This window comes from Aphidius gifuensis, linkage group LG4 (genome assembly GCF_014905175.1).
Source record: "Aphidius gifuensis isolate YNYX2018 linkage group LG4, ASM1490517v1, whole genome shotgun sequence".
NCBI lineage: Eukaryota > Metazoa > Arthropoda > Insecta > Hymenoptera > Braconidae > Aphidius > Aphidius gifuensis.
In genome coordinates, this window is record NC_057791.1 from 5968757 (window position 1) to 5988107 (window position 19351).

General features: G+C 25.9%; 3 protein-coding genes and 1 long non-coding RNA gene across 4 annotated transcripts; 3 read left to right on the plus strand and 1 right to left on the minus strand.

Annotated features, from left to right (window-relative positions):
- Positions 1-92: 92 nt before the first annotated feature.
- Positions 93-3051, minus strand: LOC122854879 (DNA replication licensing factor Mcm2). The gene is made up of 2 exons (XM_044155902.1): positions 2802-3051; positions 93-2733 (listed from the first exon to the last, which is right to left on the minus strand). The coding sequence occupies exons 1-2, from the start codon at positions 2802-2804 to the stop codon at positions 94-96; spliced, it is 2643 nt and encodes an 880-aa protein (XP_044011837.1). The 5' UTR covers positions 2805-3051; the 3' UTR covers position 93.
- Positions 3052-6441: 3390 nt separating this feature from the next.
- LOC122854880 lies at positions 6442-8076 on the plus strand. Its single transcript, XM_044155903.1, has 2 exons — positions 6442-6723; positions 6801-8076. The coding sequence occupies exons 1-2, from the start codon at positions 6445-6447 to the stop codon at positions 7191-7193; spliced, it is 672 nt and encodes a 223-aa protein (XP_044011838.1). The 5' UTR covers positions 6442-6444; the 3' UTR covers positions 7194-8076.
- A 4819-nt stretch (positions 8077-12895) lies between these two features.
- On the plus strand, positions 12896-14945 carry LOC122854881. Its single transcript, XR_006374006.1, has 3 exons — positions 12896-12996; positions 13174-13291; positions 14592-14945. It is a non-coding gene; the product is annotated as an uncharacterized LOC122854881 (long non-coding RNA).
- Positions 14946-17785: 2840 nt separating this feature from the next.
- Positions 17786-19244, plus strand: LOC122854883 (dimethyladenosine transferase 2, mitochondrial). Its single transcript, XM_044155905.1, has 4 exons — positions 17786-17822; positions 17882-18554; positions 18630-18937; positions 19005-19244. Exons 2-4 carry the CDS (start codon positions 17883-17885, stop codon positions 19198-19200), a joined length of 1176 nt encoding a protein of 391 aa, XP_044011840.1. The 5' UTR covers positions 17786-17822; position 17882; the 3' UTR covers positions 19201-19244.
- The last annotated feature ends 107 nt before the right edge of the window (positions 19245-19351 follow it).

Genomic DNA, 19351 nt, shown 5'->3' on the forward strand with positions numbered 1-19351 from the left:
TTTTTATTATCAAAAAAAAAAAAGAAACTAATATTAAGATTTTCACATAATAATTGTTATAATTAAATATAAAAAAAAAAGTAAAGAAATGAATTAATCATCAGTATTTTCTGGTAATGTTTGAATAATAACCTTTCTTCTTGAATCATAAACAAAATTATTTTTCAAAAATATTTGACTTTGATAAAATGATGCTAAATTATGAATATCAATTTGTCTTGCTTTATCAACAAGATCACGTTCCATAATTTCAATAGTCGTAACTCTATTACCATGTAATGATTTTTGAAATGCCAATGTATCAATTGTTATTTGACGTAAAATATAATACAATAATTCACTGTGATCTTTTTTGTATGATAAAAATTTCTGAAATGTAGTTCTCATATTTTTCATAATTGAATATTTTTGTGTATCAACAAAACTATCAAGTACCATTCTAATAGCAAGATTAACATCATCTTCTCTAACATGATCACGAAGATGCATTTTAGCTGATGCTTCTGACATTCTAATAATACTTTCAATATGTCTAACAGTTATTGGTAAACTTCCAGTTGATAAACTTTCTTGTCTCAGCTGACTGTATAATTTAGCAATTTTATCTTGATCTAAATTATTTAATTGTGGATGAATATTTTGTTTTGAATATACAATATATTTTTTTAATAAATCTTGTGGTATAGATAAATCTTCAGTTGCATTATTTTCAACAAGACCATCTGGTAATGTATGATTTTGATTTGTTGGATGATGCATTATATGTGAATTGACAACAAATTTAGCAAGATGTCTATCTTGCATTGGATCAACTTCATCTTTAACAATACAAATAATATCAAAACGTGATAATATTGGTTCTGATAAATCAACATTTTCAGCAAATGTCATACTTGGATCATAACGTCCACCAATTGGATTTGATGCAGCAATAACAGCACATCTTGCATGTAATGATGTTACAATACCAGCTTTTGATATTGATATACTTTGTTGTTCCATAGCTTCATGAATTGATGTACGATCAGCATCATTCATTTTATCAAATTCATCAATTAAACAAACACCATGATCAGCAAGTACTAATGCACCAGCTTCAAGTGTCCATTCACGTGTTGTTGGTGATTTTCTAACATATGCTGTTAAACCAACAGCTGATGCACCTTGACCAGTTGTAAATACAGCTCTTGGTGCAATTTTTTCAGTATATTTTAAAAATTGTGATTTTGCTGTACCAGGATCACCACATAATAATACATTAATATCACCACGTACTTTATGTTTATTACCTGGATTTTTAGCTTCACCACCAAATATTGATAATGCCAATGCACGTTTAATATTATCATGTCCATATATTGATGGAGCAATACTTGCAACAATTCTATCAGCAATACGATGATCTTGACTTAATTTAAGTATAGCACTAACATCTTCTTCAGATAATGATTCAACAACTTCTTTAGCATCTTTAACAAATAAATGATTTGCTAATAATACTGTTGAAAATACTGGAAAACCTTGTTCTGTATTTAATGAACCATCATAACTATTTGTATAAATTGCTGTAACATCAACTTCATCACCTGGTTTACAATGATCACATAAATCTGATAATAATATACAATCTTTACTTCTTGGTATTCTACCAGCTGGTATTCTACCTGGTGATTCTTGAATTGTTATTTTTTGATAATTACGATATATTGTTTGTTCCATATTAATTATAAATGGACCAATACTTTGACATTCTGGACATGAACCAGGTTTAACTTCTGAATTTTGTGATTGTACAAATGGACCAAGTACATAACCACATTTTGAACAATCATATTTAACAACAGATAATTGTGGTAATACACCAGTTGTTGCTGTTACAACACCAAGTGTTCTAACAAGTTGATTTAAATGTAATTTTCTAAATGTACGAAGTTCTTCAATTAATGGTAATTCTGATATTCTTACATGTATTTCACTTGTTACTCTTTCATAACTTGGAAATATTGCAAGTACAAGTTCTTTAGCAACAGCATCAAATATTTCAAGCATTTGAAATGGTGCTTCTGGTAAAAAATATGCCAATACATGTTCTTTTCCAGCTAAAATTGGAAATTCAACGACAAAACTTGATTGATTACTTTCACACATATGACGAATTCTTTCTTTGTATAAACAATAACCCTTGCCATCAGTATAAGTTCTTAAAAAATTTTTAAATCTATTTGATATTTCTGTTCTTGGACCAAGCATTGATACCCATTCTTTGACAGAATAACCTTTTGTATCTTCAAGATTTTCAATTGATTCAATCATTTCAGCTTCTTCAATATCACCAGTTGCTGCTTTTTCAGCACGACGACGTTTTTGTACAGTTGTATCATCTTCATCACTATCCTCATAAAGTAAATCACGATCATCACGATAAGTACCACGATCACGTTTACGCATTGCAGCCTCAGCAGCATTACGATCAGACTGTGATAATTCTGAATATTCTTCATCATCCAATAAATTTTGATCATAACGATCAAGTGCTGACATTGGACGATAATCAGCTTCCATATTATCACCAAATAACTCTTCACCATCTTCCTCTTCTTCTCGTATAGCATCATCCTGAGAATTTTCATTACCAAGAAGACTTTCATCCTCAAATGGTTCATCCATTTCTGGAGCTGGTGATGTTGGAGCATCCATTTGTCTGTTATTTCTCAAAGGTGATGTTGCTTCACTCTAAAAAAATATCATAAATTTATAACTACATTTAATCAAAAAATATGTATTTATTTATTGTTATTTACCATTTTTAAAATATTTTACAATATGACGCTTTGACAGACAGATCAACAGGTTACTTTTTTGTGATTTAAAGTATTTTTTTTATAAATAGCACAGTAATTTTTTTTTTATAATTATATGCTTATAAAAAATAATTACTATTAAAACACTTGTTTATTTGTTTTGTTGTAAATAATTGTGTATTTTTGTTTTGTGTGTTTTTTTAATAAATAATGTACACAGTGTACCAAGCAAACACACGCTTTTGGCGGTAAATTGCTGAAAGTGTTGACAATGTTGACACTAGAGTGCACATCGATAAGTTGGTAGTGGAAATTGGGCTTTCATACTGTTTTCATACTACGTATAAAAGTTGTTAACGCCCTCTTTTTTTTTTTTTTTAATATAAATAAAACCACGTGCTTTTAGCTTCGTTAAATACGTTAAATTTAAATAGCAACATATTTTAGTATAATATATGTAATCATCAAGGGTGCGTTCCGGTAAAGGGACCGCGGTCCTTGGCCATATGCGCAGAAGTTATTACGCACATGAGTTTTTACGCACACATACGTAATTTGAAAATTTTACTTGATTTTTTGACTTCTGCGCCTCTGCGTGTTCATGATGCGCAAACAAAAAAGGACCGCGGTCCCCTACGGAACGCACCCTTAATCAAACATCTTCAATTACATTTTTGAAATTTACTTGAGATTTAAAATTAGCCTGTTGCAAATTAAATCAAATAATTTATTTACTTTTTTTGTAGATTAATCTCGGAATTAATATGGAGAGTGTTGCAAGCAATACTCAACGGGTTGAACAATTCATGTCAATTTCGCAGCAAGAAGTAAGTATTTAATCAAATAATATTTTACATTAATTAACATCAAGTAAATATATACCTGTTAAATTCTTAGTTTTTAATTAAATTAAATAATAAATTATTTTATTTTGTAGGTTGAAACAGCAACTAAAGTAAGTGTGGTTAATAGTGATCTTAGTGATCCACGTGTTGTATCACCCATATCAACTGAATATGAATTTACAAGTAATAATAACGACAATGGTGATAATAATAACGATGATGCTGTTGCGTTCTTAACAACGGTGATGATGATGATGATAGTTTATGTGATAAAGTTTTTTATACTATAGATGAATTTGAAAAAACAAAAAAAAAAATTCTTGAACTGCGTGACACACGCATGAAGCACATGCAGTTACAATTTGCTACTCAACCAAAACTTGAAAAAAGTAATGAAATCAAATTAATAGTACAATTTCAAATTAAAAAAAAAAAAAAAATTGTATAATTAAATAATCATAATTTTTATTTTTTCATTTTTTCAGTTTGCAAAAATTGGAACAATAAGTTGGTTGATTCAGGCTTTAGAAAATATTCTTTCACTGAAAAGATCAATGGATCACCTAAAACTGACTCAGTAGATGATTTAGAATATATAGTTGATCTCTATGGAAGTCGTTTGAAAAATCTTAGTATTTTTCGATCTTGCTCTTCGTCAATAATGCCATTGATTAAGTCTAATTGTTCAAATCTCAATCAACTATTTTTGAAATTGGACAAAATAGAGAGTAAAGATTTTGAAAATTGTTTTTCCAATATGCCTCATCTTGAATTATTGGTAATTAAATGGGAATGTAAAAACTCAACTTTACCAATGACTTTGATTAAGTCATTAAAACAAGTTTGTGAAACCTTGAAAAAGTTTTTTATTTCATCTGAATCAAATCAAAATCGGCCACGTTACTCACGAGATTCATCAGTTTCAGTAAGTATATATTTGTTACAACTATAATTACAGTAAAAAAAAATATTTTTTTTTTGATTCTCAATAAGTAATTATAAATTATTTATTTTTTAGGTATTACCTCCATCAACTGAAACTTTAATGAGTACAATTTTGAATATGACAAACATTGAAGAGTTATCAATTTATGTAGGTCATAGTGTTACAGATGAATTCTTGATAACTCTTATTAATAATGCTAAAAAATTAAATTCTTTGTGTATAAATGGTTTAAATATAACAGATACTGGTATAAAAGCACTTAATAATGCAAAAGAATTAAAACGCTTCAATCTCGATTTATTAAGAACAAGCTTACCCAATAAATTCATCACTGATGAATCAATTCAATGTCTATTCCACGAAAAAATGACTGACTTGAATCTATCAAAGTGTGTTAACATCACTAATAGTGCAGTCATTCAACTTCTTAAAAACTTACCAAAAATACAATATTTGTATGTTGAAAAATCAAAGGTAACTCGTAAAATTCTCGGAGAAATAGATGAATTAAAAAAATGTCGTAAATTAAATTTAATCATAATTGATTATTAAAACTCTTGATGATAATTTCATATAAAATAAATCAAAAGTCATGCTTTTCGATATATAAAGAAGCTGAAGATACTGATCTATATGAAAAAAAAAATCAGTGGAATTTATTTACCGCAATTTTGGTTATTTTATTTTTTTTTTTTTATATATTATTATTGATTATTATAATAATAGTAATTACGAGATATCAAAAAGAAAAAAAATTTTAATAAATTAAAAAACTAAATATACGTATCAGAATAATCATATAAATATATGTAATAATTAAATCAAATTTGTCGTTACTATACTCATTATAAATAATTTATTTATTTATTTATTTTAATTATTTATACAGCTACTTGAAGCTGGCAAAGTTAATTCGAAAAATTAAATTATTATAGTATTTATTATTAATAAATTTATTAATTTATTTACATTTGTTTTTTAATTACCGTTGCTTATCAAGACGTGGAAATGTTGTTTTCTCAGAAATTGGTGATGACTCGGTTGATAAACTTCATTCGTTTGTGTGGTACAGCATATTATCCAGATTTATATGATTTTTTTATAAATTAAAAACCTGACTACCCAAGTGAAAAAAATATATTTATTGGAAATATAAAATAAATTTAATTTATATTTAAAATATATGTGAATCAAATTTGGTTAATGTTTTAAAAAATATAAATTAAATTTAATTTACATGTAATTTATATTTAATTCATATGTAATCTATATCTATACAAAAAGTAAATTTATTTCATATTTTTGAAAAATATAAATTAAATTTGAAGTACATCCAAATTTTTTTTTTGCAATGTTGAAAAAAAAAAAATTTTAAGTAAATTTATTTTATATTTTTTAAAACATTAATTAAATTTAATTCACATATATTTTAAATATAAATTAAATTTGTTTTATATTTCCAATAAATATATTTTTTTCACTTGGGTATTTTGATAAAGAAATGGTTAATTATTTTAATCAATTTTATAAATTGTTATAATTTAATTTTTTTATGTGTTTTTTTAATTGTAAATCTGCAGAATTAAATTAGTTTAATTAATGTAAAATAAACTCTGTTGTATTTCAAGGAGAAAAAATAATGATTTATAGAAAAAAATTGTATTTTCCGTTAACAATTGTTTTTTAAGCGATCATTATACTCAAGTAAAAATATTAAAATTTTAATTTATATTTATCTTTCTATTGCGGATGTGGTTTTTGATTATAGAAAACGACATTAACGTTTTAATCATTTGATATATATATTTTAGATAAAAAATAACTACTAGCTTATAATTTATTTAGTTTCCACATGCTCTTTGACAAATACACATCAAAAAAAAAAATAAAAATAACTAAATTTATTCTCACATTTGAAACTAAAAATATTGTTTTTAAAATGCCATCGAGAATAAGAAATTTCATAAGACATTACGATGTGGAAAAAAATGAAAATACACGTTATAATTATGATAAAAAAAAAATAGCAATTATAATTTTTATTTTATTTGTATGTGTTTTAATTGCGTTTGGAATTTTATTTAAAATTAATTCACGTGATAATTGTGAAGCGAAATCCATGAAATATTCAGTAAGTTATAATTTTATAAAATTAAATTGTATATTTATAACTTTTTTCTATAATTAATTATAATTTTTTCTTTTTAGAAATTTGAAAATTATGATAATGCTACTGAAAGTCAAGATGATTCAAAGACAAGTTTACTTGTTACATCAAGTATTATGGAAGATTCGTCAAGGCCACATGTCACAGATGAAGATAATACTGGGACAATCACAACTGATAAAGAAACTGAAAGTTATGATAGTTTAGAGACCAGTTCACTTATTACATCAACTGAAAATTATATCATAAAAAAATCATCAAGTTTTAATAATGACGATGACACTGTGACAACTACAACTGATAGAGAATATAATATTACAACACTAAGTTTAACAAAAACTACTGATCAAGTTGTGGATTATAAATTCTCTATTACACAAGATTTATCATCATCAACTGTAATTTATGAACAAAGTTCAACTGAGGGTATTTGAACTGTTAAAAAAATTATTGACAACGTCAATAGATAAGATTATTTTCAAATAATCATTCGTTATTTTTATTTTCTATATATATATTACTCATAATAAACATAAACCTTCATTGATCTGGTGACATAAAAAGTATGAAAATTTTTTGATTAATTCCAGGTGTTTAATTTAGATGATTATAAAATAGCTGATTTTTATAGAAAATTAAAAGGATCATGTTACTCGTCAATAAAATTTTACACACAAAAAAGACTGGTACTTTCTGCCACAATATTCTTAACAAACTAATTTCATTTCTTTGTTTAAAAATTTTAAATCAATAGTTTTTATTAATTTTTTTTGTCAAAACAGAAATATTTTGAACAAGACCATACGGAAAATGACATCACTTTGGTATATACCCAAGCACTCAAGTCACAGAGCAAATACAATTCAAGATGATATTTGCAAACAATTTAATTTTTCTATAATGTGTTTATAAATTTATTGTAAATACGTATGGATAAATGTATAATACAAATTTTTTTTATAAAATTTAACATGAATGTACATAAATAATATCTTCATCGATTATAAAAGTTATTATCAAAATCAATACCACTAGATTGCAATTACTCCAACACTATTTATGAACAATGAAAATTTTTCTAATTACATGTGGTAACTCATAATTAATATAACTTTTTTGTTTTATTTTATTTCGATAATAAAATTATAATTTTGAATGTTGCTATAATATATTTCCTGTAGGAACGGCGGAGAGAGAACACTCCTCACAGCAGGATCAGTTGTGTTTGTCAGGTGCACAATGTTTTATATTTCCTGTATAGTTAACAAAAAAAATTAGAGAATAAATCTGAATAAAATCTAAAAACAAAAAATAATTACATTTACAGTTTACTTGTAATTTATTAATTTTAGAAATTGAACGATAGACATTTGTTCTGTTGTTAAATTATTTATACAATAATTGACGACTTTAAATTAAAGACTAAATAATTTTCTAATAATAAAATAAATTCAATGATCATTATTATAATACTATTAAATGTTAAAACAACCAAAGAGACCACGGGATAAAATTTTGATACTTGAAAAAAATGACTGAATATTGAAAATGATGACTATAAGTATTAAATTTCAATGCTCAGCAATACTCAGTCACTTTTTCATACGGACTCAAAAAATACTTTGCTTACAATGTGAAATTTTTCTACGTTCGAATAAAAATATGACTGAGTATTTAATTTCAATGCTCAGCAATATACGTATAGTCACTTTTTTATTCGGACTTAAAAAATATTTTGCTTATATTACAATGTAAAATTTTTTTACGTTCGAATAAAATATAAAATGTATATGCCATTACAGAAGTAATTAAGTAAATTCTTGGAATGCTTCTTTAAAAATAACTAGACGAACAAATTAATTTAATTCTTGTAATCTTTTGCCCGAAAGTATACAATTTTTATGAAAAAATTGATCAATTTATTAGTGGAAAATTTTCCAACCGTTTAATCAATGATTTTTTCATATCTATAATACAACTTCATAAAAACATATCAAATTGTAATTGTAAAATTAACAATTGATTAACACTGATTCAAAAACCATATTCATTTTTTGCTCAATCTTTAAAAAAAAAATTAAATAGAAATAAAAATTAACAAATAGATAAATTAATAATGCTCAAGCTCAATCATGTATTTTTAAAATATTTTCTTGATAAATGAAAAATTATTATATATAAAATTTTTTTAGACGAAATCGAACAACTTTGTTAATAATTATTAATTGTGCACATCTTGTTAATACACCTGGATTATTACCACATATCTGTACACCAAATATATCCTCTGTATCATATTTTTTAACAAGTGCCCATTCTTCGTTTGCTCTTTTTAATATTTTTAGTGCTAATGCCATTTCACTACATGTTATATCAGCACCATAAAATTTACATATTCTACGAAATGGTAAATTTCCAACAGTTGTTAATGAACTTAAAAATGATTCATCTTTCCAATCTATTTTTTTTTTTTCTGATAAACAAAGTTTTATTAAATCATAATCAATAACTGCACCTAATTTTTTATCATCATCATCAGTCGTGCAATTTTTTTTTTCAATATTATTATCATTAGAATTATCAGTAATATTTGTTTCAAGTTTTTGACGTTTATCAGCAATTTCTTTAGTATCATTTTCAGCTTTTTAGCATCACTTTGTTTTATTATTTTTTCAGTTTTTGAAAAATTATATTTACGTTTACGTAATATAGGGTGAAATTAATTAATGTCAACATTTGTTTGAGCTAATTTTTTTGTTTCTAAATTTTTTAAATAATTGAAATAAATTCAAATTATAATAAATTAATAAATAAAATTATTTTATAAATTTATTTAAATATTTTATGCTGTGGCATTGAGGTATTGTTAAATTAACAAGTGTATTTTATTTTATTTTATTTTTTAATTAATATAATTGTATAAAATTTAACAAATATTGATGCTTTAGCCTTTCATCGTATATAATGATTTTTAATTAATTAATATTAATATTAAATTTAATTAATATTAATTAGAACGTACCTGCAGGTGCTTTGCACTTTGAAAGCTTAAGAACTAATATAATTTTGGCAGGTTCGTACTCCAGTTATTATTTAGTGAATTAGACAGACCAATGACATGAAATTTGGCATATTATCAGGAAAATAAAATTCACGTTATAATAAAGAAAATACATCAAGTAAGATGTAAATATTAAGCCCTCGATTTTGTAAATGTATCAAAAAGTTTGGATTTATTATAATAGTTTATTCAGATAATTATTAATAAATTAATTATTCAAATAGTTATTATTATTATATCTATTAAATACATACAATAATGTGTAAACCTATGGCCTAGCCAAAGTATTCAGCAAAAATATTGAATAATGAGAGTGAGGGAAAAAGAAGTAAGGAAAAGATGTATAGCTAAAGAAAATAAAAATATTACGTTATTTTTATAATAAACTGCAATTACTCTGAATTTTCTCCGAATCGACTAAAGTAGAGAAACGTTCGGTAATATTTCTCTGCGATAAAAATTTTACCGCGGAGAAATTCTTCCAAAATCAACGATGAGGAGAAAATTTTTCCACTCATTCCTCTGCATAGGTCAATTTGGGAGAGATTCCGAGTAATCACGGAGAAAATCGGAGTAATTGAGGAAAAATTCGGAGAAATATTTTCACCAGCGGCTTAGCGAATGAATCATAACACGTAAGAGTAAAAAGTATATACATTGTAAGAAAGAAAAGAGAAAAGAAGAAAAAAAGAGTAAAATATATATACATTGTCAAGAACTGTTCTATTATCTTTTCTTTGAGGTAAGTTTTTATTTCCAAATGCGTAATCTAAATGTGTATTCAACACCTCGAAAAGTGGTAAAAAATTGTTATCCTACATTTTTTCAGTTGCTTCGATAAAACAGTTACGAACATATTCTGGCAAATTTTCACATAATTTACATGCATATAATCTATATATTGCATTTTTTACTTCTTCGTTTGGATATTTTAATTTACATTGCTCATAATAATTTTCAGCCTTATCTATAGTTAGGTAGCCAGTTTGGTATAGTAATATTTTTATTTTTTTTCTTCTGGTATAATGTGATCAATCATTGTCTCGAGTTTTTTAGTTTCAAATACATCTTCATTATCTACCCTGGCGGACTGGTACGGCGCGGTAAGTTTTGACATTACGTCGAATGTACAATGGGCAGAAATTCGTTGCACAACCATTGTACGGTGTTGTTATGAAATAAAAAATTGCTCATTGTACAATTATCATACAGTGAGATTGACAATGAGCTCGATGCCCGTACAATTCGCGTACGTTGAGGCCTGAAAAAATTCAAGATGTTGGAGGCAACGTAAAGCCCACCGTACGGTGGACGTTCGTGGTCGAGCTCTAACACAGCATTGTACAATGGCTTTGCGGTAAGCGTTTTATTAATTGTACGGTCATTGTACGGTCGCTAATATTTATTCCAGCGTGTTGCGTGTAGCTAGCTAAAGAGAATAAAAATATTACGTTATTTACCCTGGTAGAAATATTTCTCCAATTTTTTCCAACTTTCTCCGCCTCTTTTCCAACTCTCTCCACCTTTTTTACGAAAAGGCTCTTTACGTGATTTCGAGTAAGATTCAAAATAAACGAGTAGTTTATCGTAACAAACCAACGCCACTGCATTTGTTTCATCAGTTTCTGTATTTAGGTCATAGCATTTATTTTGAATTTGTTTATACGCTCCATACCCTGCTTTTTTAAATGCTTTTTGCGAATTCGTAATTATTTCCAGAATACACAGAATTTGTGATAACAACTTTTAATTCAAATATTATTAATTTTTTTTTTCCAGACTTATGAAAAAATGTTACTTTTCAGTTTTATCATGACCACGTTTGGTTTGACACTCAGCTTTTATATTGGGACGCCCCTGGTAAAAATATTTCTCCGCGAACTTTTTTCCAGGACATTTTGCGAGATTTATATTTAATTAAATTTTATCATCATAAATTGAATTATTATTATTATTATTATTATTATCTAGTAACTATGGAAGTAACAGTGTTGCCAAGTTTCAAATAGGTAACAAAACAGTCATCATTACCGCCGAAAAGTCATGCTGCCTGGGCTGACTCACCCAATCATACTCATATTTACTAAAATATATAGATATAAATAAATAAATAAAACCAATGATTATTTGAAAATTTCACGAAGACTAAGTTAAGCTTAATAAGAAAAATTTTTTTTTTTTTTTTTTGTGCCATCTCATCTATGAATAGACTTCCTAATAAAAATTCCAGCCGACAGATAAAAAATACTATACATAACATGTGTACTATTAAAATATTCATTTTTTATTGCTTAAAATAATTCCAACTTTTCTCCGAATTTCTCCGAAATTACTTTGAATTTCTCCGCAATTACTGCGAACTTTTCCCGAAAACAAATTCATCAAATTAATTATTAATCCTACTATTGATTGTTTGATTACAGCCATGGAATTCGGGGAAAAAAATTTGGAAAAATGGCGAGCCACAGCTGCCAAAGCACAGAAAGTAATTGACTTACTAAAAGACTATGAACGTAAATCACCAAAAAAAAAAGCAAAGTTATCTCTCAAAAAAAATGTTAAAACTTCAATATTTGCACCTTTTGCAAAGAAGATGGTCATCTCAAGGCAAATTGCCAAAAATTTGAATATGAAAGTCGTGAATGTGTTGCTTGCCAAGTAATAAAGATCACACTATGGACAATTGTAGTCATTAAACGCTACCGAGCATCATTAGCTGGTAAATATTTTTATTATTTTTACGGAGGCTAGGCTTTTTTTTGTTCAATTATCGTTACCCGAATTATCATTTTCACGTTCATTAATACATAATCTAGTAATACGATATTAAAATTTTTAATTTTTTGATAATCATTTTGTAATAATTCAAGAAGTTTTTGTAAATCATTTTTTTCACTCTAGTGGTTGCAAAATCAAGTTCTTTAGTAGAATCATGAGTAGTACGCTTGACAAGACAATAAAATAAAAACAAAAAACCAATGTGTCATACTTTCCCCACACGGAGAACATCCCCACACGGTGCACCACCGCCACTTTGAATCGCGCTCAGGTCGAGCCAGGCTTATTGTTCCATCGGTTGCATCAGTGTTCAGTACACAGTCGTCTGCGAACTATCAAACAGTCTTAATATTTCGTTGAAAATTATCATAAATAAAAAAAAAATTCGTTGACTCAACGTAAGTTATATCATTGCCTTTTTAAATTAAGTATAATTATTATTATTATTATTATTATTATTATTATTTTTTTAAAAAACATGCATATTTAAATATTTTTAAAAAAATTATTTGAAAACAATATTTTTTTTTACTTAAAGTAATTAGTATTAATAAATTTACCTTTTTATTTTGCAGCTGAATCAAGGATTTAAGCAAAAAAATCTATTTTACACAAGGTTTAAAAATATTATCCATATATGTTTTGAAAGCAATCGTCAAGTAAAAATGGCTAAAAATTACGTTCCTGCTTTTGGTAAGTGATAAATTTTTGATTTACATAATTATTATTGAGTGACAGATATTTTATTGATTATAACTGACTGTTCAAATGCTTATTATATATTGTTTGTATATTAATCATGTATCTCGTTTTTCCGTGTTCAAGTTTCGTTCAACTTAAGTTTAAAAATATTTTTTTACCTTTCATTTTTAAGTATAGGTAATTATTATTATTTTTTTTTTTTAAATAAAATTTACTTAAATAAATCGAAAAATCGACTCGTGTCTTTAATCGATCATGTTTTAAGTGCTCTTTAACTGAAGCTCAAAAAATATTTTTTCCCCTTTTTATTACCGTTTTTGTAATGTCAGTTATACTTTAATAATAAATATAAAAAAATTCTAGAAATAACATTTTTTAAAAGTAAAAAAAATTATTCTTATCATTTCTAATTGAAGTTATTCCATGGATGACTCTCGACATCGGTAAAGAAATTCAGTTTTTTTTGTCTCATTACGACTCAGAGTTCAATTGAACGATAAAACATCTTTTAATTCACGCCGACTGAAAATCTGTAAAAGAGCTTTTTTTAATATCAATATTTACATTGTATTAAAATTATAATTTATAACTTGGTAATAATAATTAATAATTGTATAAATATTTGTCTTTTTTAATATAACTTCAAGTTTTTAAAATCCAACTTCATTAAAATATAGTATATATTATTGTCATCGTTGAAAATGTTAGAATGTATCTAGGAGTGATAATACGTATAAAAAAATTTTAGAAATAACATTCCACACAAGTGATTCGATGGATGACTTTCGACATCCTTAAAAAAATTTATTTTCACAACAATTACTTCTGTAATGGCATATACATTTTATATTTTATGTATACACAAAAAAGTGTCTGAGTATTGCTGAGCATTGAAATTTAATACTCAGTCGTTATCATTTTGAATACTCAGTCATTTTTTTCTCACAACAAAATTGCGTGGCTCAAAATTCTTATCATTATATATACAAGAGAATCGCATGATTTCAGAGAATTACATTATAATCGCGAGAAAAAATTTATATTTATTATATATTTATTATTTATATATAAGTCCAAGTGTGTCTGTTCTATTAGTATCTGATTGGTTCCACTGAGCATTTGGCTTTTCTGTCAATAAACTCAACTACTCCCATCAATTTTTATTTTTTTGCATATTTTTTTTACGCACACACTCTCGTATAAAGTTTATATGTATGCGGGGTAGGAAAATAGATTCTATACATCGAAATTTCAGCTGACAATAAAATAAAAAATTATTTTTTGTCTTTAGAAACTATCATTGGAGCAGTTCCAAATGAAGAAGTACCCTCATCAACAATAATGGGTAGATGGACAGCATCCGTACCATATTCAGATGGTGCAGAAAAGCTCTATTTCCAAATAAAGAAGGAGAAGATTTATCAATAATACCTGTGAATACCTGGTAGATGGAGACATTTCTTACCATATTTAAAAGGTGGAGATAATAAAGTCAAAGAATTTTTTTTAATAACGGCCAATATGACGAACATTACTGTTCCGTCATTGTGAAAACTCGTAGTATTGTTTTGAAGAGCTATAAAAGATGCAGAACTGGAGAAAATCGACTTATTAATTAGCTTTTTAAATATTATTTGTCGAATAAACTATCAACAAATATTCATTTAATGAAGCAATGTACGCCCCATTGGTACGTCGAAAGATAAAGACCTGATTATATTGCGGGAAATAGGTGTGACAATTTCAAGACACTGGAATGGCGAATAAATGCGATATGAAGCTATGTATAAACCACTATGTACTTTACATTTCGTATGATGACGAAATCTAAAGTACATGGTGGTTTATACATAGCTTCACATATAATCACTCTATTTGCGTCCATAAATCCGGTGTCTTGAAATTGTCACTAATTTTTTCTTCCATGACTATAATCAGGTCTTTAATGTCTTTCGACGAGTAAGTTCCAATGAGGTTGTCGTTAAACATTGCTTTTAAAACCATTAAATGAATATTTGTCGATAGTTTATTCGACAAATAATATTTAAAAAAGCCAATAATTAAGTCGATTTTCTCCAGTTCTGCATCTTTTATAGCTCTTCGAACCAATACTACAAATAAAAAAAAATTCTGGATAATTTTATTTTCTTTTTATTATAATTCCAATATTATGTATCATGAATCATGATATATATCAACAATATATCATTGTCTTTATCATTGACTTGTTCATCATTTATTGATAATAAAATTAAACTTGATTTATTTTTAAAATCATTTATTAGTATTTTTAATTCATTAAGTATCATACGAATATTATTTTTTGCTTTTATTTTAATCAAATCAAATAATGATTTTGCATTTAATACTAGTATTGCTGAATTATTTATTATTTCTGTATTATCACAAACAGATGTTGCTTCTTGTAATTGTTTTTGACATCTTTCGGATTTTGCTTCTGGCATTACATATGCCCATGGACCACGTTTTTTACCTTATCTTTTATATTGATCACCATTCAATGTATTTATATTTTTTTGTATATTATTTGTTGTAGTTGATGGTATTGTTGGTTGTGCTCGTTGTGTTGGTGTTGATTGTATTGATTGCGTTGGTATTGTTATCTTTGATCATCGTAATTTATCAACACTACCAAGATCTGGATATATATTTCAAAATGTTTTGACATTCTAACACGTCCAAGATATATGTTTTATCACATGTTGGACAACGCAAATAATCAGATACTTTATATCTTTTAGATCTAAACCAGCTAATGATTATTTATTAATTGTTGTTTTAATATCTTGCTCATTATTACTTGTATTATAATCACTATAACCACTATCTGAATCATTAGTATCAGGCTGTGAAAAATCAAGATGATGCAGATGTTTATAATTACGTACCATAATGTGTCGTGATGGTCTTGATAATCTTCCAGATGTTGTACTTGTTATACTATTTTTTTTCTATCATCCTGTAACTATTTTTGAATTAATAATATTCAAAACTAGTCAGCCATATCCGGCTTTGCCGAACTTAGTTGTATATCCATTTTTAATTATTCAAAAAATTAAAAACAAAAGAAATATCAGAAAAAATTCAATTTCTACATTCCGATAAACCGGAAAAACACATTAGGAACCAATGCATGATTTTTATTTTTTTCTTCTTGATAAAATAAATTGTTTGATCAAAAAAAAACCCAGGAGATAATGAAAAAATTCTATATGTACATCCTGGTGAACCGGGAACCAACATTACAAACTAAAGCAATATTTTTAATCGCTTCTTTTTTAAAAAAATATTTTATAATAATAAAAACCCTAAAGATAATTGAAAAAATCATTTTGACCTCCTGGTGATCGTAAAAGCTAACCTGGGTGTTTTGTTTGTGGACTTAAACCCTTCTGAGCTCAAAATAAATATCAATGTTAAATTTTATGTAAATCGGGCCAATAGTTTACGTAAAACTGCGTTTCCAAGGATCCACGTCTTTTTATTGTATAGATTATTCAAATGGTTTTTTGAAGGAACAACCAGATTCTACTACTTGGATTAACTTAATCATTGATCGTATTAAAAATTTGACAGAAGCAGATTTAAAAAATGGATATTATTTAACCTTGTTAATAGATATAAAAATAAAGCAAGTCTTTGGAGATTACTTTGAAGACGAGATTATGACGATATGATTTATCGTTTAGAACAAATAAGCCAAAATAAAATCTAGAAACCATGATAGTGGTCTTCTTCTTTAGGATAGTGGCTCGCTGTCCTTTAATTATAAAAATGTATATTCTATATTTTTTATCAATGTCCAAACACGGATCTACTGGAAAAACTACCAAACACTATTAAAAAATGTATATACCATTGATATGAAAATTGCTAAATAAAAAAATTATAAAATAATTATAGGATAATTTGAAATTTTTTATTCTTTAAATACAAAATTTAAAAATTTAATTTATAATACATATAGAGCTTTGAGTACAGTCATGTTTTTCTAATCACATTATTTAATTTTTTCTTTAAATATTTTTCTAAGTAAATAATTTGTTCTGATTTCCAATGTATTTTAAATTTAATCATCTATTCTTGTTAAAAAAAAAAAAGAAATGTTTTTTCTTTCTTAATTATGATGATATTTAAAAATTTATTTTAATTGATTTTATTGATTTATTTAATTAGTTATTATTGTTGATTGTTGCTGATAAATTGAAATTTGAAAGTCAAAGATCCTGACGACAATTGAAAATGCGGCCAAACAGAACATAAACTGTCGCTGGATCATAGAAATTAGAAATATTTATTTTTCGTCTACATGTGATATTGAAAATTTTTTGGTTATGTTAATTGTTTACCTTTGAATTTGTTGTTTAATTAATTATTTTAATATTATGTTATAAAATAATTCTTTACTTATTCTTTATAAAAATAATAAACTGTTTAAAATATTCAACAATGACATAAATATAATCATTAATAATAAAATTGTTAATGACAATAAAAATATGTAAGTTATTTTCCTAAATAATGAGGACATTTAACATTAATCAAATTGTTGTGATACAGCATGTTTCAGATTGCAAAAAGACTCACATCACATCTTGAAACATCAAGATATTTTTATGATCATCTTAAGTTTATAAAAAAATGTTACTGCACTACCATAAGTCAAACAATCAATGATGAAAAATTACAAGAGCCAAATGTTGACAATAAAAATTTGACATTGCCTAAAATTAAAAAAGTTCCAAAAGTCGATGGACTACGTTTAAATGATAAAAATATTGCAAAAAAATTTGTCGATTTAATAAGAAATGATTTGACAAATGATTCATCAAGTTTTTATGCTGAATTAAATCCTGGACTTGGTTATTTAACTAATGAATTATTAAATTCAGATATACCAGTGTTACATTTATACGAAAAAATAACTGACTACAATGAAGATCTACAAAAAATTAATGATGAACACAATGATCGTTTGGATATAAGAAATTATGATTTTTTAAAACTTGCTAAAACTGAGTTTATTGATGATGTAACGAATAGTAAAAAATTGAGCAATTTACTTGATGGTATACCAGTTAAAGAATGGACCTCTGATCCAGCAATTAAAATCATTGGTGCTGTACCAAATATGAGTTTTTTTTATTATTTACAGTATTCATTAATTGACAAATGTTTATCAAAATTTGGTAGAATTGTTTTAAATGTTGCAATATTACCATCAATGTCACTGGTAACTAATAGAAATCATTAATTTTTTTTTATATATAAATTGTTGAGTTGAAAAATTATTAATTATAACTTGCAGGCTTTTCAAGATGTACCAGAGAACACAGTATTTCATCGAGCTAAAAATATATTTCTTCGGAATATGTTTGATTATAAATATCTAGATTCAGTACCAAGAAAATCATTTTATCCAGAACAATTTAAAAAATTAAAACAAAGAAATTCGAAATATTATGCACAAGATGATGAATTAATGGACATTGTTAGAATTGAAAGTAAAAGAACATTTTTTCATGATAATTTTGATAGTACTGATGCTAAAATGTTTTTATATTTCTTAAAAATACAAATGAAACGAAAAGACACGAGGATAATTCCATCACTTGAGTATGTTAATTAATTTTCTACTAAAAACTTTATTAATATTTTAATATTATCCTTTTTTTTTTCAAAGAAAATGGATATCAGGCTGTGGACCAAGATTAATAAGAAAAAACATGACAATATTTACAACATATTCAGAATTAAATTCAACAGAATTATTGGATTTATTTAATGAATTTAAATCATGGCCAGAATATAAAAGTTGTCAGTTTTATGAAATTGTTAATTCAATGATTGAAAGCCAATCAAGATTTAGAAAACGTTAATTTAATAAAATATATTTTTCTGATTAATATGATTAATGTTTAATTCATTTCCAAATAGTACTGACGAATGATCATGTTCATTTTAATGTTTCAGTATTTTTTATGTTCATTTAAACAATTTTCTATTGTTCTTTTTTCTTCTTGAACTTTA

Coding starts and splice junctions, on each gene's coding strand:
- LOC122854880 (XM_044155903.1), top strand. CDS start 6,445: ATGCTCTTTGACAAATACACATCAAAAAAAAAAATAAAAATAACTAAA. Junction 6,724..6,800: donor CGAAATCCATGAAATATTCA/GTAAGTTATAAT, acceptor TTTTCTTTTTAG/AAATTTGAAAATTATGATAA.
- LOC122854883 (XM_044155905.1), top strand. CDS start 17,883: ATGTTTCAGATTGCAAAAAGACTCACATCACATCTTGAAACATCAAGA. Junction 18,555..18,629: donor TATTACCATCAATGTCACTG/GTAACTAATAGA, acceptor TATAACTTGCAG/GCTTTTCAAGATGTACCAGA. Junction 18,938..19,004: donor AGGATAATTCCATCACTTGA/GTATGTTAATTA, acceptor TTTTTTTCAAAG/AAAATGGATATCAGGCTGTG.